Genomic DNA, 25,960 nt, shown 5'->3' with positions numbered 1-25,960 from the left:
CTGGGATTCCTCTCCTTTTTAATGGAAATCTGGGATCCCTCTCCTTTTTAATGGAAATCTAATGGAAATCTGGGATCCCTCTCCTTTTTAATGGAACTCTGGGATCACTCTCCTTTTTAATGGAAATCTGGGATCCCTCTTCTTTTTAATGGAAATCTGGGATTCCTCTCCTTTTTAATGGAAATCTGGGATCCCTCTCCTTTTTAATGGATATCTAATGGAAATCTGGGATCCCTCTCCTTTTTAATGGAAATCTAATGGAAATCTGGGATCCCTCTCCTTTTTAATGGAAATCTGGGATCCCTCTCCTTTTTAATGGATATCTAATGGAAATCTGGGATCCCTCTCCTTTTTAATGGAAATCTAATGGAAATCTGGGATCCCTCTTCTTTTTAATGGAAATCTGGGATTCCTCTCCTTTTTAATGGAAATCTGGGATTACTCTCCTTTTTAATGGAAATCTAATGGAAATCTGGGATCCCTCTCCTTTTTAATTGAAATCTGGTATCCCTCTTCTTTTTAATGAAAATCTGGGATCCCCCTCATTTTAAATGGAACTCTGGGATCACTCTCCTTTTTAATGGAAATCTGGGATCCCTCTCCTTTTTAATGGAAATCTGGGATCCCTCTCCTTTTTAATGGAAATCTAATGGAAATCTGGGATCCCACTCCTTTTTAATGGATACCTGGGATCCCTCTCCTTTTTAATTGAAATCTGGGATCCCTCTCCTTTTTAATGGAAATCTGGGATCCCTCTCCTTTTTAATGGAAATCTGTGATCCCTCTCCTTTTTAATGGAAATCTGGGATCCCACTTCTTTTTAATGAAAATCTGGGATCCCTCTTCTTTTTAATGAAAATCTGGGATCCCTCTCCTTTTAAATGGAACTCTGGGATCACTCTCATTTTTAATGGAAATCTGGGATCCCTCTCCTTTTTAATGGAAATCTGGGATCCCTCTCCTTTTTAATGGAAATCTGTGATCCCTCTCCTTTTTAATGGAAATCTGGGATCCCACTTCTTTTTAATGAAAATCTGGGATCCCTCTCCTTTTTAATGGAAATCTGGGATCACTCTCATTTTTAATGGAAATCTGGGATCCCTCTCCTTTTTAATGAAAATCTGGGATCCCTCTCCTTTTAAATGCAACTCTGGGATCACTCTCATTTTTAATGGATACCTGGGATCCCTCTCCTTTTTAATTGAAATCTGGGATCCCTCTTTTTTTTAATGAAAATCTGGGATCCCTCTCCTTTTAAATGGAACTCTGGGATCACTCTCATTTTTAATGGAAATCTGGGATCCCTCTCCTTTTTAATGGAAATCTGGGATCCCTCTCCTTTTTAATGGAAATCTGGGATCCCTCTCCTTTTTAATGGAAATCCGGGATCCCTCTCCTTTTAAATGAGACTCTGGGATCACTCTCCTTTTTAATGGAAATCTGGGATCCCTCTCCTTTTTAATGGAAATCTGTGATCCCTCTCCTTTTTAATTGAAATCTGGGATCCCACTTCTTTTTAATGAAAATCTGGGATCCCTCTCCTTTTAAATGGAAATCTGGGATCCCTCTCCTTTTTAATTGAAATCTGTGATCCCTCTTCTTTTTAATGAAAATCTGTGATCCCTCTCCTTTTGAATGAAAACCTGGGATCCATCTACTTTTTAATGGAAATCTGGGATCACTCTCATTTTTAATGGAAATCTGGGATCCCTCTCCTTTTAATGGAAATCTGGGATCCCTCTCCTTTTTAATGGAAATCGAATGGAAATCTGGGATCCCTTTCCTTTTTAATGGAAATCTGGGATCCCTCTTCTTTTTAATGGAAATCTGGGATCCCTCTCCTTTTTAATAGAAATCTGGGATCCCTCTCCTTTTTAATGGAAATCTAATGTAAATCTGGGATCCCTCTCCTATTTGATGTAAATCTGGGATCCATCTCCTTTTTAATGGAAATCCGGGATCACTCTCCTTTTTAATGGAAATCTGGGATCCCTCTCCTTTTTAATGGAAATCTAATGGAAATCTGGGATCCCTCTCCTTTTTGATGTAAATCTGGGATCCATCTCCTTTTTAATGGAAATCTAATGGGAATCTGGGATCCCTCTCCTATTTGATGTAAATCTGGGATCCATCTCCTTTTTAATGGAAATCTGGGATCCCTCTCCTTTTAAATGGAACTCTGGGATCACTCTCCTTTTTAATGGAAATCTGGGATCCCTCTCCTTTTTAATGGAAATCTGGGATCCCTCTCCTTTTTAATTGAAATCTGGGATCCCTCTTCTTTTTAATGAAAATCTGTGGTCCCTCTCCTTTTAAATGGAAATCTGGGATCCCTCTCCTTTTTAATTGAAATCTGGGATCCCTCTTCTTTTTAATGAAAATCTGGGATCCCTCTCCTTTTAAATGGAACTCTGGGATCACTCTCCTTTTTAATGTAAATCTGGGATCCCTCTCCTTTTTAATGTAAATATGGGATCCCTCTTCTTTTTAATGAAAATCTTGGATCCCTCTCCTTTTTAATGGAAATCTGGGATCCCTCTCCTTTTTAATGGAAATCTAATGGAAATCTGGGTTCCCTCTCCTTTTTAATGGAAATCTGGGATCCCTCTCATTTTTAATGGAAATCTGGGAACCCTCTCCTTTTTAATGGAAATCTAATGGAAATCTGGGATCCCTCTCCTTTTTAATGGAAATCTAATGGAAATCTGGGATCCCTCTCCTTTTTAATGGAAATCTGGGATCCCTCTCCTTTTTAATGGAAATCTAATGGAAATCTGGGATCCCTCTCCTTTTTAATGGAAATCTAATGGAAATCTGGGATCCCTCTCCTTTTTAATGGATACCTGGGATCCCTCTCCTTTTTAATGGAAATCTGGGAACCCTCTCCTTTTTAATGGAAATCTAATGGAAATCTGGGATCCCTCTCCTTTTTAATGGAAATCTAATGGAAATCTGGGATCCCTCTCCTTTTTAATGGAAATCTAATGGAAATCTGGGATCCCTCTCCTTTTTAATGGATACCTGGGATCCCTCTCCTTTTTAATGGAAATCTGGGAACCCTCTCCTTTTTAATGGAAATCTAATGGAAATCTGTAATCCCTCTCCTTTTTAATGGAAATCTAATGGAAATCTGGGATCCCTCTCCTTTTTAATGGAAATCTAATGGAAATCTGGGATCCCTCTCCTTTTTAATGGATACCTGGGATCCCTCTCCTTTTTAATGGAAATCTGGGAACCCTCTCCTTTTTAATGGAAATCTAATGGAAATCTGGGATCCCTCTCCTTTTTAATGGAAATCTAATGGAAATCTGGGAACCCTCTCCTTTTTAATGGAAATCTAATGGAAATCTGGGATCCCTCTCCTTTTTAATGGATACCTGGGATCCCTCTCCTTTTTAATGGAAATCTGGGAACCCTCTCCTTTTTAATGGAAATCTAATGGAAATCTGGGATCCCTCTCCTTTTTAATGGAAATCTAATGGAAATCTGGGATCCCTCTCCTTTTTAATGGAAATCTAATGGAAATCTGGGATCCCTCTCCTTTTTAATGGAAATCTAATGGAAATCTGGGATCCCTCTCCTTTTTAATGGAAATCTAATGGAAATCTGGGATCCCTCTCCTTTTTAATGGAAATTTAATGGAAATCTGGGATCCCTCTCCTTTTTAATGGATACCTGGGATCCCTCTCCTTTTTAATGGAAATCTGAGAACCCTCTCATTTTTAATGGAAATCTAATGGAAATCTGGGATCCCTCTCCTTTTTAATGGAAATCTAATGGAAATCTGGGAACCCTCTCCTTTTTAATGGAAATCTAATGGAAATCTGGGATCCCTCTCCTTTTTAATGGATACCTGGGATCCCTCTCCTTTTTAATGGAAATCTGGGAACCCTCTCCTTTTTAATGGAAATCTAATGGAAATCTGGGATCCCTCTCCTTTTTAATGGAAATCTAATGGAAATCTGGGATCCCTCTCCTTTTTAATGGAAATCTGGGAACCCTCTCCTTTTTAATGGAAATCTAATGGAAATCTGGGATCCCTCTCCTTTTTAATGGAAATCTAATGGAAATCTGGGATCCCTCTCCTTTTTAATGGAAATCTAATGGAAATCTGGGATCCCTCTCCTTTTTAATGGAAATGTAATGGAAATCTGGGATCCCTCTCCTTTTTAATGGAAATCTGGGATCCCTCTCCTTTTTAATGGAAATCTAATGGAAATCTGGGAACCCTCTCCTTTTTAATGGAAATCTAATGGAAATCTGGGATCCCTCTCCTTTTTAATGGATACCTGGGATCCCTCTCCTTTTTAATTGAAATCTGGGATCCCTCTCCTTTTTAATGGAAATCTGGGATCCCTCTCCTTTTTAATGGAAATCTGTGATCCCTCTCCTTTTTAATGGAAATCTGGGATCCCACTTCTTTTTAATGAAAATCTGGGATCCCTCTTCTTTTTAATGAAAATCTGGGATCCCTCTCCTTTTAAATGGAACTCTGGGATCACTCTCATTTTTAATGGAAATCTGGGATCCCTCTCCTTTTTAATGGAAATCTGGGATCCCTCTCCTTTTTAATGGAAATCTGTGATCCCTCTCCTTTTTAATGGAAATCTGGGATCCCACTTCTTTTTAATGAAAATCTGGGATCCCTCTCCTTTTTAATGGAAATCTGGGATCACTCTCATTTTTAATGGAAATCTGGGATCCCTCTCCTTTTTAATGAAAATCTGGGATCCCTCTCCTTTTAAATGCAACTCTGGGATCACTCTCATTTTTAATGGATACCTGGGATCCCTCTCCTTTTTAATTGAAATCTGGGATCCCTCTTTTTTTTAATGAAAATCTGGGATCCCTCTCCTTTTAAATGGAACTCTGGGATCACTCTCATTTTTAATGGAAATCTGGGATCCCTCTCCTTTTTAATGGAAATCTGGGATCCCTCTCCTTTTTAATGGAAATCTGGGATCCCTCTCCTTTTTAATGGAAATCCGGGATCCCTCTCCTTTTAAATGAGACTCTGGGATCACTCTCCTTTTTAATGGAAATCTGGGATCCCTCTCCTTTTTAATGGAAATCTGTGATCCCTCTCCTTTTTAATTGAAATCTGGGATCCCACTTCTTTTTAATGAAAATCTGGGATCCCTCTCCTTTTAAATGGAAATCTGGGATCCCTCTCCTTTTTAATTGAAATCTGTGATCCCTCTTCTTTTTAATGAAAATCTGTGATCCCTCTCCTTTTGAATGAAAACCTGGGATCCATCTACTTTTTAATGGAAATCTGGGATCACTCTCATTTTTAATGGAAATCTGGGATCCCTCTCCTTTTAATGGAAATCTGGGATCCCTCTCCTTTTTAATGGAAATCGAATGGAAATCTGGGATCCCTTTCCTTTTTAATGGAAATCTGGGATCCCTCTTCTTTTTAATGGAAATCTGGGATCCCTCTCCTTTTTAATAGAAATCTGGGATCCCTCTCCTTTTTAATGGAAATCTAATGTAAATCTGGGATCCCTCTCCTATTTGATGTAAATCTGGGATCCATCTCCTTTTTAATGGAAATCCGGGATCACTCTCCTTTTTAATGGAAATCTGGGATCCCTCTCCTTTTTAATGGAAATCTAATGGAAATCTGGGATCCCTCTCCTTTTTGATGTAAATCTGGGATCCATCTCCTTTTTAATGGAAATCTAATGGGAATCTGGGATCCCTCTCCTATTTGATGTAAATCTGGGATCCATCTCCTTTTTAATGGAAATCTGGGATCCCTCTCCTTTTAAATGGAACTCTGGGATCACTCTCCTTTTTAATGGAAATCTGGGATCCCTCTCCTTTTTAATGGAAATCTGGGATCCCTCTCCTTTTTAATTGAAATCTGGGATCCCTCTTCTTTTTAATGAAAATCTGTGGTCCCTCTCCTTTTAAATGGAAATCTGGGATCCCTCTCCTTTTTAATTGAAATCTGGGATCCCTCTTCTTTTTAATGAAAATCTGGGATCCCTCTCCTTTTAAATGGAACTCTGGGATCACTCTCCTTTTTAATGTAAATCTGGGATCCCTCTCCTTTTTAATGTAAATATGGGATCCCTCTTCTTTTTAATGAAAATCTTGGATCCCTCTCCTTTTTAATGGAAATCTGGGATCCCTCTCCTTTTTAATGGAAATCTAATGGAAATCTGGGTTCCCTCTCCTTTTTAATGGAAATCTGGGATCCCTCTCATTTTTAATGGAAATCTGGGAACCCTCTCCTTTTTAATGGAAATCTAATGGAAATCTGGGATCCCTCTCCTTTTTAATGGAAATCTAATGGAAATCTGGGATCCCTCTCCTTTTTAATGGAAATCTGGGATCCCTCTCCTTTTTAATGGAAATCTAATGGAAATCTGGGATCCCTCTCCTTTTTAATGGAAATCTAATGGAAATCTGGGATCCCTCTCCTTTTTAATGGATACCTGGGATCCCTCTCCTTTTTAATGGAAATCTGGGAACCCTCTCCTTTTTAATGGAAATCTAATGGAAATCTGGGATCCCTCTCCTTTTTAATGGAAATCTAATGGAAATCTGGGATCCCTCTCCTTTTTAATGGAAATCTAATGGAAATCTGGGATCCCTCTCCTTTTTAATGGATACCTGGGATCCCTCTCCTTTTTAATGGAAATCTGGGAACCCTCTCCTTTTTAATGGAAATCTAATGGAAATCTGTAATCCCTCTCCTTTTTAATGGAAATCTAATGGAAATCTGGGATCCCTCTCCTTTTTAATGGAAATCTAATGGAAATCTGGGATCCCTCTCCTTTTTAATGGATACCTGGGATCCCTCTCCTTTTTAATGGAAATCTGGGAACCCTCTCCTTTTTAATGGAAATCTAATGGAAATCTGGGATCCCTCTCCTTTTTAATGGAAATCTAATGGAAATCTGGGAACCCTCTCCTTTTTAATGGAAATCTAATGGAAATCTGGGATCCCTCTCCTTTTTAATGGATACCTGGGATCCCTCTCCTTTTTAATGGAAATCTGGGAACCCTCTCCTTTTTAATGGAAATCTAATGGAAATCTGGGATCCCTCTCCTTTTTAATGGAAATCTAATGGAAATCTGGGATCCCTCTCCTTTTTAATGGAAATCTAATGGAAATCTGGGATCCCTCTCCTTTTTAATGGAAATCTAATGGAAATCTGGGATCCCTCTCCTTTTTAATGGAAATCTAATGGAAATCTGGGATCCCTCTCCTTTTTAATGGAAATTTAATGGAAATCTGGGATCCCTCTCCTTTTTAATGGATACCTGGGATCCCTCTCCTTTTTAATGGAAATCTGAGAACCCTCTCATTTTTAATGGAAATCTAATGGAAATCTGGGATCCCTCTCCTTTTTAATGGAAATCTAATGGAAATCTGGGAACCCTCTCCTTTTTAATGGAAATCTAATGGAAATCTGGGATCCCTCTCCTTTTTAATGGATACCTGGGATCCCTCTCCTTTTTAATGGAAATCTGGGAACCCTCTCCTTTTTAATGGAAATCTAATGGAAATCTGGGATCCCTCTCCTTTTTAATGGAAATCTAATGGAAATCTGGGATCCCTCTCCTTTTTAATGGAAATCTGGGAACCCTCTCCTTTTTAATGGAAATCTAATGGAAATCTGGGATCCCTCTCCTTTTTAATGGAAATCTAATGGAAATCTGGGATCCCTCTCCTTTTTAATGGAAATCTAATGGAAATCTGGGATCCCTCTCCTTTTTAATGGAAATGTAATGGAAATCTGGGATCCCTCTCCTTTTTAATGGAAATCTGGGATCCCTCTCCTTTTTAATGGAAATCTAATGGAAATCTGGGAACCCTCTCCTTTTTAATGGAAATCTAATGGAAATCTGGGATCCCTCTCCTTTTTAATGGATACCTGGGATCCCTCTCCTTTTTAATGGAAATCTGGGAACCCTCTCCTTTTTAATTGAAATCTAATGGAAATCTGGGATCCCTCTCCTTTTTAATGGAAATCTAATGGAAATCTGGGATCCCTCTCCTTTTTAATGGAAATCTGGGAACCCTCTCCTTTTTAATGGAAATCTAATGGAAATCTGGGATCCCTCTCCTTTTTAATGGAAATCTAATGGAAATCTGGGATCCCTCTCCTTTTTAATGGAAATCTAATGGAAATCTGGGATCCCTCTCCTTTTTAATGGAAATGTAATGGAAATCTGGGATCCCTCTCCTTTTTAATGGAAATCTGGGATCCCTCTCCTTTTTAATGGAAATCTAATGGAAATCTGGGATCCCTCTCCTTGTTAATGGAAATCTGGGATCCCTCTCCTTGTTAATGGAAATCTGGGATCCCTCTCCTTGTTAATGGAAATCTGGGATCCCTCTCCTTGTTAATGGAAATCTGGGATCCCTCTCCTTGTTAATGGATACCTGGGATCCCTCTCCTTTTAAATGGAAATCTGGGATCCCTCTCCTTTTTAATTGAAATCTGGGATCCCTCTTCTTTTTAATGAAAATCTGGGATCCCTCTCCTTTTAAATGGAACTCTGGGATCACTCTCCTTTTTAATGTAAATCTGGGATCCCTCTCCTTTTTAATGGAAATATGGGATCCCTCTTCTTTTTAATGAAAATCTTGGATCCCTCTCCTTTTTAATGGAAATCTGGGATCCCTCTCCTTTTTAATGGAAATCTGGGAACCCTCTCCTTTTTAATGGAAATCTAATGGAAATCTGGGTTCCCTCTCCTTTTTAATGGAAATCTGGGATCCCTCTCCTTTTTAATGGAAATCTGGGAACCCTCTCCTTTTTAATGGAAATCTAATGGAAATCTGGGATCCCTCTCCTTTTTAATGGAAATCTAATGGAAATCTGGGATCCCTCTCCTTTTTAATGGATACCTGGGATCCCTCTCCTTTTTAATGGAAATCTGGGAACCCTCTCCTTTTTAATGGAAATCTAATGGAAATCTGGGATCCCTCTCCTTTTTAATGGAAATCTAATGGAAATCTGGGATCCCTCTCCTTTTTAATGGAAATCTAATGGAAATCTGGGATCCCTCTCCTTTTTAATGGATACCTGGGATCCCTCTCCTTTTTAATGGAAATCTGGGAACCCTCTCCTTTTTAATGGACATCTAATGGAAATCTGGGATCCCTCTCCTTTTAATGGAAATCTAATGGAAATCTGGGAACCCTCTCCTTTTTAATGGAAATCTAATGGAAATCTGGGATCCCTCTCCTTTTTAATGGATACCTGGGATCCCTCTCCTTTTTAATGGAAATCTGGGAACCCTCTCCTTTTTAATGGAAATCTAATGGAAATCTGGGATCCCTCTCCTTTTTAATGGAAATCTAATGGAAATCTGGGATCCCTCTCCTTTTTAATGGAAATCTAATGGAAATCTGGGATCCCTCTCCTTTTTAATGGAAATCTAATGGAAATCTGGGATCCCTCTCCTTTTTAATGGAAATCTAATGGAAATCTGGGATCCCTCTCCTTTTTAATGGAAATCTAATGGAAATCTGGGATCCCTCTCCTTTTTAATGGATACCTGGGATCCCTCTCCTTTTTAATGGAAATCTGAGAACCCTCTCATTTTTAATGGAAATCTAATGGAAATCTGGGATCCCTCTCCTTTTTAATGGAAATCTAATGGAAATCTGGGAACCCTCTCCTTTTTAATGGAAATCTAATGGAAATCTGGGATCCCTCTCCTTTTTAATGGATACCTGGGATCCCTCTCCTTTTTAATGGAAATCTGGGAACCCTCTCCTTTTTAATGGAAATCTAATGGAAATCTGGGATCCCTCTCCTTTTTAATGGAAATCTGGGAACCCTCTCCTTTTTAATGGAAATCTAATGGAAATCTGGGATCCCTCTCCTTTTTAATGGAAATCTAATGGAAATCTGGGATCCCTCTCCTTTTTAATGGAAATCTAATGGAAATCTGGGATCCCTCTCCTTTTTAATGGAAATCTGGGATCCCTCTCCTTTTTAATGGAAATCTAATGGAAATCTGGGATCCCTCTCCTTGTTAATGGAAATCTGGGATCCCTCTCCTTGTTAATGGAAATCTGGGATCCCTCTCCTTGTTAATGGAAATCTGGGATCCCTCTCCTTGTTAATGGAAATCTGGGATCCCTCTCCTTGTTAATGGATACCTGGGATCCCTCTCCTTTTCAATGGAAATCTGGGATCCCTCTCCTTTTTAATTGAAATCTGGGATCCCTCTTCTTTTTAATGAAAATCTGTGGTCCCTCTCCTTTTAAATGGAAATCTGGGATCCCTCTCCTTTTTAATTGAAATCTGGGATCCCTCTTCTTTTTAATGAAAATCTGGGATCCCTCTCCTTTTAAATGGAACTCTGGGATCACTCTCCTTTTTAATGTAAATCTGGGATCCCTCTCCTTTTTAATGTAAATATGGGATCCCTCTTCTTTTTAATGAACATCTTGGATCCCTCTCCTTTTTAATGGAAATCTGGGATCCCTCTCCTTTTTAATGGAAATCTGGGAACCCTCTCCTTTTTAATGGAAATCTAATGGAAATCTGGGTTCCCTCTCCTTTTTAATGGAAATCTGGGATCTCTCTCCTTTTTAATGGAAATCTGGGAACCCTCTCCTTTTTTAATGGAAATCTAATGGAAATCTGGGATCCCTCTCCTTTTTAATGGAAATCTAATGGAAATCTGGGATCCCTCTCCTTTTTAATGGAAATCTGGGATCCCTCTCCTTTTTAATGGAAATCTAATGGAAATCTGGGATCCCTCTCCTTTTTAATGGAAATCTAATGGAAATCTGGGATCCCTCTCCTTTTTAATGGATACCTGGGATCCCTCTCCTTTTTAATGGAAATCTGGGAACCCTCTCCTTTTTAATGGAAATCTAATGGAAATCTGGGATCCCTCTCCTTTTTAATGGAAATCTAATGGAAATCTGGGATCCCTCTCCTTTTTAATGGAAATCTAATGGAAATCTGGGATCCCTCTCCTTTTTAATGGATACCTGGGATCCCTCTCCTTTTTAATGGAAATCTGGGAACCCTCTCCTTTTTAATGGAAATCTAATGGAAATCTGGGATCCCTCTCCTTTTTAATGGATACCTGGGATCCCTCTCCTTTTTAATGGAAATCTGGGAACCCTCTCCTTTTTAATGGAAATCTAATGGAAATCTGGGATCCCTCTCCTTTTTAATGGAAATCTAATGGAAATCTGGGATCCCTCTCCTTTTTAATGGAAATCTAATGGAAATCTGGGATCCCTCTCCTTTTTAATGGAAATCTAATGGAAATCTGGGATCCCTCTCCTTTTTAATGGAAATCTGGGATCCCTCTCCTTTTTAATGGAAATCTAATGGAAATCTGGGATCCCTCTCCTTTTTAATGGAAATCTGGGATCCCTCTCCTTTTTAATTGAAATCTGGGATCCCTCTTCTTTTTAATGAAAATCTGTGGTCCCTCTCCTTTTAAATGGAAATCTGGGATCCCTCTCCTTTTTAATTGAAATCTGGGATCCCTCTTCTTTTTAATGAAAATCTGGGATCCCTCTCCTTTTAAATGGAACTCTGGGATCACTCTCCTTTTTAATGTAAATCTGGGATCCCTCTCCTTTTTAATGTAAATATGGGATCCCTCTTCTTTTTAATGAAAATCTTGGATCCCTCTCCTTTTTAATGGAAATCTGGGATCCCTCTCCTTTTTAATGGAAATCTGGGAACCCTCTCCTTTTTAATGGAAATCTAATGGAAATCTGGGTTCCCTCTCCTTTTTAATGGAAATCTGGGATCCCTCTCCTTTTTAATGGAAATCTGGGAACCCTCTCCTTTTTAATGGAAATCTAATGGAAATCTGGGATCCCTCTCCTTTTTAATGGAAATCTAATGGAAATCTGGGATCCCTCTCCTTTTTAATGGAAATCTGGGATCCCTCTCCTTTTTAATGGAAATCTAATGGAAATCTGGGATCCCTCTCCTTTTTAATGGAAATCTAATGGAAATCTGGGATCCCTCTCCTTTTTAATGGATACCTGGGATCCCTCTCCTTTTTAATGGAAATCTGGGAACCCTCTCCTTTTTAATGGAAATCTAATGGAAATCTGGGATCCCTCTCCTTTTTAATGGAAATCTAATGGAAATCTGGGATCCCTCTCCTTTTTAATGGAAATCTAATGGAAATCTGGGATCCCTCTCCTTTTTAATGGATACCTGGGATCCCTCTCCTTTTTAATGGAAATCTGGGAACCCTCTCCTTTTTAATGGAAATCTAATGGAAATCTGGGATCCCTCTCCTTTTTAATGGATACCTGGGATCCCTCTCCTTTTTAATGGAAATCTGGGAACCCTCTCCTTTTTAATGGAAATCTAATGGAAATCTGGGATCCCTCTCCTTTTTAATGGAAATCTAATGGAAATCTGGGAACCCTCTCCTTTTTAATGGAAATCTAATGGAAATCTGGGATCCCTCTCCTTTTTAATGGATACCTGGGATCCCTCTCCTTTTTAATGGATACCTGGGATCCCTATCCTTTTTAATGGAAATCTGGGAACCCTCTCCTTTTTAATGGAAATCTAATGGAAATCTGGGATCCCTCTCCTTTTTAATGGAAATCTAATGGAAATCTGGGATCCCTCTCCTTTTTAATGGAAATCTAATGGAAATCTGGGATCCCTCTCCTTTTTAATGGAAATCTAATGGAAATCTGGGATCCCTCTCCTTTTTAATGGAAATCTAATGGAAATCTGGGATCCCTCTCCTTTTTAATGGAAATCTAATGGAAATCTGGGATCCCTCTCCTTTTTAATGGATACCTGGGATCCCTCTCCTTTTTAATGGAAATCTGGGAACCCTCTCCTTTTTAATGGAAATCTAATGGAAATCTGGGATCCCTCTCCTTTTTAATGGAAATCTAATGGAAATCTGGGATCCCTCTCCTTTTTAATGGAAATCTAATGGAAATCTGGGATCCCTCTCCTTTTTAATGGAAATCTAATGGAAATCTGGGATCCCTCTCCTTTTTAATGGATACCTGGGATCCCTCTCCTTTTTAATGGAAATCTGGGAACCCTCTCCTTTTTAATGGAAATCTAATGGAAATCTGGGATCCCTCTCCTTTTTAATGGATACCTGGGATCCCTCTCCTTTTTAATGGAAATCTGGGAACCCTCTCCTTTTTAATGGAAATCTAATGGAAATCTGGGATCCCTCTCCTTTTTAATGGAAATCTAATGGAAATCTGGGATCCCTCTCCTTTTTAATGGAAATCTAATGGAAATCTGGGATCCCTCTCCTTTTTAATGGAAATCTAATGGAAATCTGGGATCCCTCTCCTTTTTAATGGAAATCTGGGATCCCTCTCCTTTTTAATGGAAATCTAATGGAAATCTGGGATCCCTCTCCTTTTTAATGGAAATCTGGGATCCCTCTCCTTTTTAATTGAAATCTGGGATCCCTCTTCTTTTTAATGAAAATCTGTGGTCCCTCTCCTTTTAAATGGAAATCTGGGATCCCTCTCCTTTTTAATTGAAATCTGGGATCCCTCTTCTTTTTAATGAAAATCTGGGATCCCTCTCCTTTTAAATGGAACTCTGGGATCACTCTCCTTTTTAATGTAAATCTGGGATCCCTCTCCTTTTTAATGTAAATATGGGATCCCTCTTCTTTTTAATGAAAATCTTGGATCCCTCTCCTTTTTAATGGAAATCTGGGATCCCTCTCCTTTTTAATGGAAATCTGGGAACCCTCTCCTTTTTAATGGAAATCTAATGGAAATCTGGGTTCCCTCTCCTTTTTAATGGAAATCTGGGATCCCTCTCCTTTTTAATGGAAATCTGGGAACCCTCTCCTTTTTAATGGAAATCTAATGGAAATCTGGGATCCCTCTCCTTTTTAATGGAAATCTAATGGAAATCTGGGATCCCTCTCCTTTTTAATGGAAATCTGGGATCCCTCTCCTTTTTAATGGAAATCTAATGGAAATCTGGGATCCCTCTCCTTTTTAATGGAAATCTAATGGAAATCTGGGATCCCTCTCCTTTTTAATGGATACCTGGGATCCCTCTCCTTTTTAATGGAAATCTGGGAACCCTCTCCTTTTTAATGGAAATCTAATGGAAATCTGGGATCCCTCTCCTTTTTAATGGAAATCTAATGGAAATCTGGGATCCCTCTCCTTTTTAATGGAAATCTAATGGAAATCTGGGATCCCTCTCCTTTTTAATGGATACCTGGGATCCCTCTCCTTTTTAATGGAAATCTGGGAACCCTCTCCTTTTTAATGGAAATCTAATGGAAATCTGGGATCCCTCTCCTTTTTAATGGATACCTGGGATCCCTCTCCTTTTTAATGGAAATCTGGGAACCCTCTCCTTTTTAATGGAAATCTAATGGAAATCTGGGATCCCTCTCCTTTTTAATGGAAATCTAATGGAAATCTGGGAACCCTCTCCTTTTTAATGGAAATCTAATGGAAATCTGGGATCCCTCTCCTTTTTAATGGATACCTGGGATCCCTCTCCTTTTTAATGGATACCTGGGATCCCTATCCTTTTTAATGGAAATCTGGGAACCCTCTCCTTTTTAATGGAAATCTAATGGAAATCTGGGATCCCTCTCCTTTTTAATGGAAATCTAATGGAAATCTGGGATCCCTCTCCTTTTTAATGGAAATCTAATGGAAATCTGGGATCCCTCTCCTTTTTAATGGAAATCTAATGGAAATCTGGGATCCCTCTCCTTTTTAATGGAAATCTAATGGAAATCTGGGATCCCTCTCCTTTTTAATGGAAATCTAATGGAAATCTGGGATCCCTCTCCTTTTTAATGGATACCTGGGATCCCTCTCCTTTTTAATGGAAATCTGGGAACCCTCTCCTTTTTAATGGAAATCTAATGGAAATCTGGGATCCCTCTCCTTTTTAATGGAAATCTAATGGAAATCTGGGAACCCTCTCCTTTTTAATGGAAATCTAATGGAAATCTGGGATCCCTCTCCTTTTTAATGGATACCTGGGATCCCTCTCCTTTTTAATGGAAATCTGGGAACCCTCTCCTTTTTAATGGAAATCTAATGGAAATCTGGGATCCCTCTCCTTTTTAATGGAAATCTAATGGAAATCTGGGATCCCTCTCCTTTTTAATGGAAATCTGGGAACCCTCTCCTTTTTAATGGAAATCTAATGGAAATCTGGGATCCCTCTCCTTTTTAATGGAAATCTAATGGAAATCTGGGATCCCTCTCCTTTTTAATGGAAATCTAATGGAAATCTGGGATCCCTCTCCTTTTTAATGGAAATGTAATGGAAATCTGGGATCCCTCTCCTTTTTAATGGAAATCTGGGATCCCTCTCCTTTTTAATGGATACCTGGGATCCCTCTCCTTTTTAATGGAAATCTGGGAACCCTCTCCTTTTTAATGGAAATCTAATGGAAATCTGGGATCCCTCTCCTTTTTAATGGAAATCTAATGGAAATCTGGGATCCCTCTCCTTTTTAATGGAAATCTAATGGAAATCTGGGATCCCTCTCCTTTTTAATGGAAATCTAATGGAAATCTGGGATCCCTCTCCTTTTTAATGGAAATCTGGGATCCCTCTCCTTTTTAATGGAAATCTAATGGAAATCTGGGATCCCTCTCCTTTTTAATGGAAATCTGGGATCCCTCTCCTTTTTAATTGAAATCTGGGATCCCTCTTCTTTTTAATGAAAATCTGTGGTCCCTCTCCTTTTAAATGGAAATCTGGGATCCCTCTCCTTTTTAATTGAAATCTGGGATCCCTCTTCTTTTTAATGAAAATCTGGGATCCCTCTCCTTTTAAATGGAACTCTGGGATCACTCTCCTTTTTAATGTAAATCTGGGATCCCTCTCCTTTTTAATGTAAATATGGGATCCCTCTTCTTTTTAATGAAAATCTTGGATCCCTCTCCTTTTTAATGGAAATCTGGGATCCCTCTCCTTTTTAATGGAAATCTGGGAACCCTCTCCTTTTTAATGGAAATCTAATGGAAATCTGGGTTCCCTCTCCTTTTTAATGGAAATCTGGGATCCCTCTCCTTTTTAATGGAAATCTGGGAACCCTCTCCTTTTTAATGGAAATCTAATGGAAATCTGGGATCCCTCTCCTTTTTAATGGAAATCTAATGGAAATCTGGGATCCCTCTCCTTTTTAATGGAAATCTGGGATCCCTCTCCTTTTTAATGGAAATCTAATGGAAATCTGGGATCCCTCTCCTTTTTAATGGAAATCTAATGGAAATCTGGGATCCCTCTCCTTTTTAATGGATACCTGGGATCCCTCTCCTTTTTAATGGAAATCTGGGAACCCTCTCCTTTTTAATGGAAATCTAATGGAAATCTGGGATCCCTCTCCTTTTTAATGGAAATCTAATGGAAATCTGGGATCCCTCTCCTTTTTAATGGAAATCTAATGGAAATCTGGGATCCCTCTCCTTTTTAATGGATACCTGGGATCCCTCTCCTTTTTAATGGAAATCTGGGAACCCTCTCCTTTTTAATGGAAATCTAATGGAAATCTGGGATCCCTCTCCTTTTTAATGGATACCTGGGATCCCTCTCCTTTTTAATGGAAATCTGGGAACCCTCTCCTTTTTAATGGAAATCTAATGGAAATCTGGGATCCCTCTCCTTTTTAATGGAAATCTAATGGAAATCTGGGAACCCTCTCCTTTTTAATGGAAATCTAATGGAAATCTGGGATCCCTCTCCTTTTTAATGGATACCTGGGATCCCTCTCCTTTTTAATGGATACCTGGGATCCCTATCCTTTTTAATGGAAATCTGGGAACCCTCTCCTTTTTAATGGAAATCTAATGGAAATCTGGGATCCCTCTCCTTTTTAATGGAAATCTAATGGAAATCTGGGATCCCTCTCCTTTTTAATGGAAATCTAATGGAAATCTGGGATCCCTCTCCTTTTTAATGGAAATCTAATGGAAATCTGGGATCCCTCTCCTTTTTAATGGAAATCTAATGGAAATCTGGGATCCCTCTCCTTTTTAATGGAAATCTAATGGAAATCTGGGATCCCTCTCCTTTTTAATGGATACCTGGGATCCCTCTCCTTTTTAATGGAAATCTGGGAACCCTCTCCTTTTTAATGGAAATCTAATGGAAATCTGGGATCCCTCTCCTTTTTAATGGAAATCTAATGGAAATCTGGGAACCCTCTCCTTTTTAATGGAAATCTAATGGAAATCTGGGATCCCTCTCCTTTTTAATGGATACCTGGGATCCCTCTCCTTTTTAATGGAAATCTGGGAACCCTCTCCTTTTTAATGGAAATCTAATGGAAATCTGGGATCCCTCTCCTTTTTAATGGAAATCTAATGGAAATCTGGGATCCCTCTCCTTTTTAATGGAAATCTGGGAACCCTCTCCTTTTTAATGGAAATCTAATGGAAATCTGGGATCCCTCTCCTTTTTAATGGAAATCTAATGGAAATCTGGGATCCCTCTCCTTTTTAATGGAAATCTAATGGAAATCTGGGATCCCTCTCCTTTTTAATGGAAATGTAATGGAAATCTGGGATCCCTCTCCTTTTTAATGGAAATCTGGGATCCCTCTCCTTTTTAATGGAAATCTAATGGAAATCTGGGATCCCTCTCCTTGTTAATGGAAATCTGGGATCCCTCTCCTTGTTAATGGAAATCTGGGATCCCTCTCCTTGTTAATGGAAATCTGGGATCCCTCTCCTTGTTAATGGATACCTGGGATCCCTCTCCTTTTTAATGGAAATCTGGGATCCCTCTCCTTTTTAATGATAATCTGGGATCCCTCTCCTTGTTAATGATAATCTGGGATCCCTCTCCTTGTTAATGTAAATCTGGGATCCCTCTCCTTGTTAATGGAAATCTCATTAAAACCGCTGATTTCCCCACTTTGCTTGAACTGCTTTTCAGAATATATGTTGCCTCCAGTTATCTCATAGAACACAACAACAACCCCACTAGGTAAATAGATTAACTAGTCCACTATGGGGTTGTCTGATGTTTCTATTCAGCACCAGTTTTATCATCTTCGTAGTGCGCCTCAGAACATAGAATAAATATATTTTTTTGCCGTAGCGCAGCGCCACAGATAAACGACTGCATCAGAAACACTGTTCCAATCTGTGATTAAGGTAAGTGAAGCCTGTGTGTGTAACTACCCACCTCCACAATCCTTCCCTCCCAGTACGTGAAGCTGATGAACTTTGAGGAGGAGGTGAGGGCTCATCGAGACCTGGACGGCTTCCTGGCCAGAGCTAGCATCATATTGGACGAAACTGCGCCGGCGCTAGACGACGTTCTGAAGAGGATGTTGCATCACATGGGGCAGGACAGCCACACGGCCGAGCCAGGATGCCATTTTGAGGAGTTCATGAGCATGTTGTTCACCGACGCAGGAGCACAGGAGATTAACGGTGAGCAATACACTACATAGCTCTTTATGAGGTCTATATGACAGGTTATAACTGGTTGTGGCAGTTTAATGACAGGTTATGTGCATGTAGTTCACTGACGCAGGAGCTCAGGAGGTTAACGGTAAGGAGCTCTATATGGAGGTCCCTATGTCAGGTTATAGCATTCTAATGACAGGTTATTGGCAGGTCATGAGCATGTTGTTCACTGGTGCTGGAGCTCAGAGGTTAACAGTGAGCAGCTTTATCCTAATCCTAACCTTGTACAGCTCTCTATGAGGTCTATATGATAGTTTATAACAGAGATGGTGATGGATGGAGGGAGATGTGTTTAGAAATAAACTGACAGACATGAGCCATGTTGGAAGGATCAAGGTTCAATGTTGGGCATCCAGGCATTTGTATTTTCCCTCTCTCCCTCTGTCTCTCACTATCTCTCCCTCTGTCTCTCACTGACTCTCCCTCTGTCTCTCACTGACTCTCCCTCTGTCTCTCCCTCTGTCTCTCACTGACTCTCCCTCTGACTCTCCCTCTGTCTCTCCCTCTGTCTCTCACTGACTCTCCCTCTGTCTCTCCCTCTGTCTCTCACTGACTCACCCTCTGTCTCTCACTGACTCTCCCTCTGTCTCTCCCTCTGTCTCTCCCTCTGTCTCTCCATCTGTCTCTCCCTCTGTCTCTCCCTCTGTCTATCCCTCTGTCTCTCACTGACTCTCCCTCTGTCTCTCACTGACTCTCCCTCTGACGCTCCCACTGACTCTCCCTCTGTCTCTCTCTCTGTCTCTCCCTCTGTCTCTCACTGACTCTCCCTCTGTCTCTCACTGACTCTCCCTCTGTCTCTCACTGACTCTCCCTCTGTCTCTCACTGACTCTCCCTCTGACTCTCCCTCTGTCTCTTACTGACTCTCTCTCACTGACTCTCCCTCTGTCTCTCCCTCTGTCTCTCACTGACTCTCCCTCTGTCTCTCACTGACTCTCCCTCTGTCTCTCACTGACTCTCACTCTGTCTCTCACTGACTCTCCCTCTGTCTCTCACTGACTATCCCTCTGTCTCTCACTGACTCTCGCTCTGTCTCTCACTGACTCTGTCTCTCACTGACTCTCCCTCTGTCTCTCACTGTCTCTCCCTCTGTCTCTCACTGTGTCTCTCCCTCTGTCTCTCCCTCTGTCTCCCACTGTCGCCCTCTGTCTCTCACTGACTCTCCCACTGACTCTCACTGACTCTCACTGACTCTCTCTCACTGACTCTCTCTCACTGACTCTCCCTCTGTCTCTCCCTCTGTCTCTCACTGACTCTCCCTCTGTCTCTCACTGACTCTCCCTCTGTCTCTCACTGACTCTCCCTCTGTCTCTCCCTCTGTCTCTCACTGACTCTCCCTCTGACTCTCCCTCTGTCTCTCCCTCTGTCTCTCACTGACTCTCCCTCTGTCTCTCCCTCTGTCTCTCACTGACTCACCCTCTGTCTCTCACTGACTCTCCCTCTGTCTCTCCCTCTGTCTCTCCCTCTGTCTCTCCATCTGTCTCTCCCTCTGTCTCTCCCTCTGTCTATCCCTCTGTCTCTCACTGACTCTCCCTCTGTCTCTCACTGACTCTCCCTCTGATGCTCCCACTGACTCTCCCTCTGTCTCTCTCTCTGTCTCTCCCTCTGTCTCTCACTGACTCTCCCTCTGTCTCTCACTGACTCTCCCTCTGTCTCTCACTGACTCTCCCTCTGTCTCTCCCTCTGACTCTCCCTCTGTCTCTTACTGACTCTCTCTCACTGACTCTCCCTCTGTCTCTCCCTCTGTCTCTCACTGACTCTCCCTCTGTCTCTCACTGACTCTCCCTCTGTCTCTCACTGACTCTCACTCTGTCTCTCACTGACTCTCCCTCTGTCTCTCACTGACTATCCCTCTGTCTCTCACTGACTCTCGCTCTGTCTCTCACTGACTCTGTCTCTCACTGACTCTCCCTCTGTCTCTCACTGTCTCTCCCTCTGTCTCTCACTGTGTCTCTCCCTCTGTCTCTCCCTCTGTCTCCCACTGTCGCCCTCTGTCTCTCACTGACTCTCCCACTGACTCTCACTGACTCTCACTGACTCTCTCTCACTGACTCTCTCTCACTGACTCTCCCTCTGTCTCTCCCTCTGTCTCTCACTGACTCTCCCTCTGTCTCTCACTGACTCTCCCTCTGTCTCTCACTGACTCTGTCTCTCACTGACTCTCCCTCTGTCTCTCACTGACTCTCCCTCTGTCTCTCACTGACTCTCACTCTGTCTCTCACTGACTCTCTCTCACTGACTCTCTCTCACTGACTCTCCCTCTGTCTCTCCCTCTGTCTCTCACTGACTCTCCCTCTGTCTCTCACTGACTATCCCTCTGTCTCTCACTGACTCTCGCTCTGTCTCTCACTGACTCTGTCTCTCACTGACTCTCCCTCTGTCTCTCACTGTCTCTCCCTCTGTCTCTCACTGTGTCTCTCCCTCTGTCTCTCCCTCTGTCTCCCACTGTCGCCCTCTGTCTCTCACTGACTCTCCCACTGACTCTCACTGACTCTCACTGACTCTCTCTCACTGACTCTCTCTCACTGACTCTCCCTCTGTCTCTCCCTCTGTCTCTCACTGACTCTCCCTCTGTCTCTCACTGACTCTCCCTCTGTCTCTCACTGACTCTCCCTCTGTCTCTCCCTCTGTCTCTCACTGACTCTCCCTCTGACTCTCCCTCTGTCTCTCCCTCTGTCTCTCACTGACTCTCCCTCTGTCTCTCCCTCTGTCTCTCACTGACTCACCCTCTGTCTCTCACTGACTCTCCCTCTGTCTCTCCCTCTGTCTCTCCCTCTGTCTCTCCATCTGTCTCTCCCTCTGTCTCTCCCTCTGTCTATCCCTCTGTCTCTCACTGACTCTCCCTCTGTCTCTCACTGACTCTCCCTCTGACGCTCCCACTGACTCTCCCTCTGTCTCTCTCTCTGTCTCTCCCTCTGTCTCTCACTGACTCTCCCTCTGTCTCTCACTGACTCTCCCTCTGTCTCTCACTGACTCTCCCTCTGTCTCTCCCTCTGACTCTCCCTCTGTCTCTTACTGACTCTCTCTCACTGACTCTCCCTCTGTCTCTCCCTCTGTCTCTCACTGACTCTCCCTCTGTCTCTCACTGACTCTCCCTCTGTCTCTCACTGACTCTCACTCTGTCTCTCACTGACTCTCCCTCTGTCTCTCACTGACTATCCCTCTGTCTCTCACTGACTCTCGCTCTGTCTCTCACTGACTCTGTCTCTCACTGACTCTCCCTCTGTCTCTCACTGTCTCTCCCTCTGTCTCTCACTGTGTCTCTCCCTCTGTCTCTCCCTCTGTCTCCCACTGTCGCCCTCTGTCTCTCACTGACTCTCCCACTGACTCTCACTGACTCTCACTGACTCTCTCTCACTGACTCTCTCTCACTGACTCTCCCTCTGTCTCTCCCTCTGTCTCTCACTGACTCTCCCTCTGTCTCTCACTGACTCTCCCTCTGTCTCTCACTGACTCTGTCTCTCACTGACTCTCCCTCTGTCTCTCACTGACTCTCCCTCTGTCTCTCACTGACTCTCACTCTGTCTCTCACTGACTCTCTCTCACTGACTCTCTCTCACTGACTCTCCCTCTGTCTCTCCCTCTGTCTCTCACTGACTCTCCCTCTGTCTCTCACTGACTCTCCCTCTGTCTCTCACTGACTCTCCCTCTGTCTCTCACTGACTCTCGCTCTGTCTCTCACTGACTCTGTCTCTCACTGACTCTCCCTCTGTCTCTCACTGTCTCTCCCTCTGTCTCTCACTGTGTCTCTCCCTCTGTCTCTCCCTCTGTCTCCCTCTGTCTCTCACTGACTCTCCCACTGACTCTCACTGACTCTCACTGACTCTCTCTCACTGACTCTCTCTCACTGACTCTCCCTCTGTCTCTCCCTCTGTCTCTCACTGACTCTCCCTCTGTCTCTCACTGACTCTCCCTCAGTCTCTCACTGACTCTCCCTCTGTCTCTCCCTCTGTCTCTCACTGACTCTCCCTCTGACTCTCCCTCTGTCTCTCCCTCTGTCTCTCACTGACTCTCCATCTGTCTCTCCCTCTGTCTCTCACTGACTCACCCTCTGTCTCTCACTGACTCTCCCTCTGTCTCTCCCTCTGTCTCTCCCTCTGTCTCTCCATCTGTCTCTCCCTCTGTCTCTCCCTCTGTCTATCCCTCTGTCTCTCACTGACTCTCCCTCTGTCTCTCACTGACTCTCCCTCTGACGCTCCCACTGACTCTCCCTCTGTCTCTCTCTCTGTCTCTCCCTCTGTCTCTCACTGACTCTCCCTCTGTCTCTCACTGACTCTCCCTCTGTCTCTCACTGACTCTCCCTCTGTCTCTCACTGACTCTCCCTCTGACTCTCCCTCTGTCTCTTACTGACTCTCTCTCACTGACTCTCCCTCTGTCTCTCCCTCTGTCTCTCACTGACTCTCCCTCTGTCTCTCACTGACTCTCCCTCTGTCTCTCACTGACTCTCACTCTGTCTCTCACTGACTCTCCCTCTGTCTCTCACTGACTATCCCTCTGTCTCTCACTGACTCTCGCTCTGTCTCTCACTGACTCTGTCTCTCACTGACTCTCCCTCTGTCTCTCACTGTCTCTCCCTCTGTCTCTCACTGTGTCTCTCCCTCTGTCTCTCCCTCTGTCTCCCACTGTCGCCCTCTGTCTCTCACTGACTCTCCCACTGACTCTCACTGACTCTCACTGACTCTCTCTCACTGACTCTCTCTCACTGACTCTCCCTCTGTCTCTCCCTCTGTCTCTCACTGACTCTCCCTCTGTCTCTCACTGACTCTCCCTCTGTCTCTCACTGACTCTGTCTCTCACTGACTCTCCCTCTGTCTCTCACTGACTCTCCCTCTGTCTCTCACTGACTCTCACTCTGTCTCTCACTGACTCTCTCTCACTGACTCTCTCTCACTGACTCTCCCTCTGTCTCTCCCTCTGTCTCTCACTGACTCTCCCTCTGTCTCTCACTGACTCTCCCTCTGTCTCTCACTGACTCTCCCTCTGTCTCTCACTGACTCTCGCTCTGTCTCTCACTGACTCTGTCTCTCACTGACTCTCCCTCTGTCTCTCACTGTCTCTCCCTCTGTCTCTCACTGTGTCTCTCCCTCTGTCTCTCCCTCTGTCTCCCTCTGTCTCTCACTGACTCTCCCACTGACTCTCACTGACTCTCACTGACTCTCTCTCACTGACTCTCTCTCACTGACTCTCCCTCTGTCTCTCCCTCTGTCTCTCACTGACTATCCCTCTGTCTCTCACTGACTCTCGCTCTGTCTCTCACTGACTCTGTCTCTCACTGACTCTCCCTCTGTCTCTCACTGTCTCTCCCTCTGTCTCTCACTGTGTCTCTCCCTCTGTCTCTCCCTCTGTCTCCCACTGTCGCCCTCTGTCTCTCACTGACTCTCCCACTGACTCTCACTGACTCTCACTGACTCTCTCTCACTGACTCTCTCTCACTGACTCTCCCTCTGTCTCTCCCTCTGTCTCTCACTGACTCTCCCTCTGTCTCTCACTGACTCTCCCTCTGTCTCTCACTGACTCTGTCTCTCACTGACTCTCCCTCTGTCTCTCACTGACTCTCCCTCTGTCTCTCACTGACTCTCACTCTGTCTCTCACTGACTCTCTCTCACTGACTCTCTCTCACTGACTCTCCCTCTGTCTCTCCCTCTGTCTCTCACTGACTCTCCCTCTGTCTCTCACTGACTCTCCCTCTGTCTCTCACTGACTCTCCCTCTGTCTCTCACTGACTCTCGCTCTGTCTCTCACTGACTCTGTCTCTCACTGACTCTCCCTCTGTCTCTCACTGTCTCTCCCTCTGTCTCTCACTGTGTCTCTCCCTCTGTCTCTCCCTCTGTCTCCCTCTGTCTCTCACTGACTCTCCCACTGACTCTCACTGACTCTCACTGACTCTCTCTCACTGACTCTCTCTCACTGACTCTCCCTCTGTCTCTCCCTCTGTCTCTCACTGACTCTCCCTCTGTCTCTCACTGACTCTCCCTCAGTCTCTCACTGACTCTCCCTCTGTCTCTCCCTCTGTCTCTCACTGACTCTCCCTCTGACTCTCCCTCTGTCTCTCCCTCTGTCTCTCACTGACTCTCCCTCTGTCTCTCCCTCTGTCTCTCACTGACTCACCCTCTGTCTCTCACTGACTCTCCCTCTGTCTCTCCCTCTGTCTCTCCCTCTGTCTCTCCATCTGTCTCTCCCTCTGTCTCTCCCTCTGTCTATCCCTCTGTCTCTCACTGACTCTCCCTCTGTCTCTCACTGACTCTCCCTCTGACGCTCCCACTGACTCTCCCTCTGTCTCTCTCTCTGTCTCTCCCTCTGTCTCTCACTGACTCTCCCTCTGTCTCTCACTGACTCTCCCTCTGTCTCTCACTGACTCTCCCTCTGTCTCTCACTGACTCTCCCTCTGACTCTCCCTCTGTCTCTTACTGACTCTCTCTCACTGACTCTCCCTCTGTCTCTCCCTCTGTCTCTCACTGACTCTCCCTCTGTCTCTCACTGACTCTCCCTCTGTCTCTCACTGACTCTCACTCTGTCTCTCACTGACTCTCCCTCTGTCTCTCACTGACTATCCCTCTGTCTCTCACTGACTCTCGCTCTGTCTCTCACTGACTCTGTCTCTCACTGACTCTCCCTCTGTCTCTCACTGTCTCTCCCTCTGTCTCTCACTGTGTCTCTCCCTCTGTCTCTCCCTCTGTCTCCCACTGTCGCCCTCTGTCTCTCACTGACTCTCCCACTGACTCTCACTGACTCTCACTGACTCTCTCTCACTGACTCTCTCTCACTGACTCTCCCTCTGTCTCTCCCTCTGTCTCTCACTGACTCTCCCTCTGTCTCTCACTGACTCTCCCTCTGTCTCTCACTGACTCTGTCTCTCACTGACTCTCCCTCTGTCTCTCACTGACTCTCCCTCTGTCTCTCACTGACTCTCACTCTGTCTCTCACTGACTCTCTCTCACTGACTCTCTCTCACTGACTCTCCCTCTGTCTCTCCCTCTGTCTCTCACTGACTCTCCCTCTGTCTCTCACTGACTCTCCCTCTGTCTCTCACTGACTCTCCCTCTGTCTCTCACTGACTCTCGCTCTGTCTCTCACTGACTCTGTCTCTCACTGACTCTCCCTCTGTCTCTCACTGTCTCTCCCTCTGTCTCTCACTGTGTCTCTCCCTCTGTCTCTCCCTCTGTCTCCCTCTGTCTCTCACTGACTCTCCCACTGACTCTCACTGACTCTCACTGACTCTCTCTCACTGACTCTCTCTCACTGACTCTCCCTCTGTCTCTCCCTCTGTCTCTCACTGACTCTCCCTCTGTCTTTCACTGACTCTCCCTCTGTCTCTCACTGACTCTGTCTCTCACTGACTCTCCCTCTGTCTCTCACTGACTCTCCCTCTGTCTCTCACTGACTCTGTCTCTCACTGACTCTCCCTCTGTCTCTCACTGACTCTCCCTCTATCTCTCACTGACTCTCCCTCTGTCTCTCACTGACTCTCCCACTGTCTCCCTCTGTCTCTCACTGACTCTCCCACCGACTCTCCCTCTGTCTCTCACTGACTCT

At 43.4% G+C, this 25,960-nt stretch overlaps 1 protein-coding gene across 2 annotated transcripts in view; it reads left to right on the top strand.

Annotated features, from left to right (window-relative positions):
* slc4a11 (solute carrier family 4 member 11) overlaps positions 1-25,960 on the top strand; it is a 150,177-nt gene that overhangs the window by 16,503 nt on the left and 107,714 nt on the right. For both annotated transcript variants that reach the window (XM_090211755.1, XM_090211754.1), the window contains exon 3: positions 18,163-18,391. Coding sequence is in view for 1 of the 2 variants with exons in the window: in XM_090211754.1 (XP_090067880.1) it covers positions 18,163-18,391 (229 nt within the window). In the remaining variant the exon portion in view is untranslated. The remainder of the gene's footprint in view (positions 1-18,162; positions 18,392-25,960) is intronic.

This window comes from Oncorhynchus mykiss, chromosome 19 (genome assembly GCF_057628025.1).
Source record: "Oncorhynchus mykiss isolate SJ-2025 chromosome 19, ASM5762802v1, whole genome shotgun sequence".
Lineage (NCBI taxonomy): Eukaryota > Metazoa > Chordata > Actinopteri > Salmoniformes > Salmonidae > Oncorhynchus > Oncorhynchus mykiss.
Note: the sequence above shows the minus strand (reverse complement) of the source record. Positions and strands in the feature narration are given on the sequence as shown.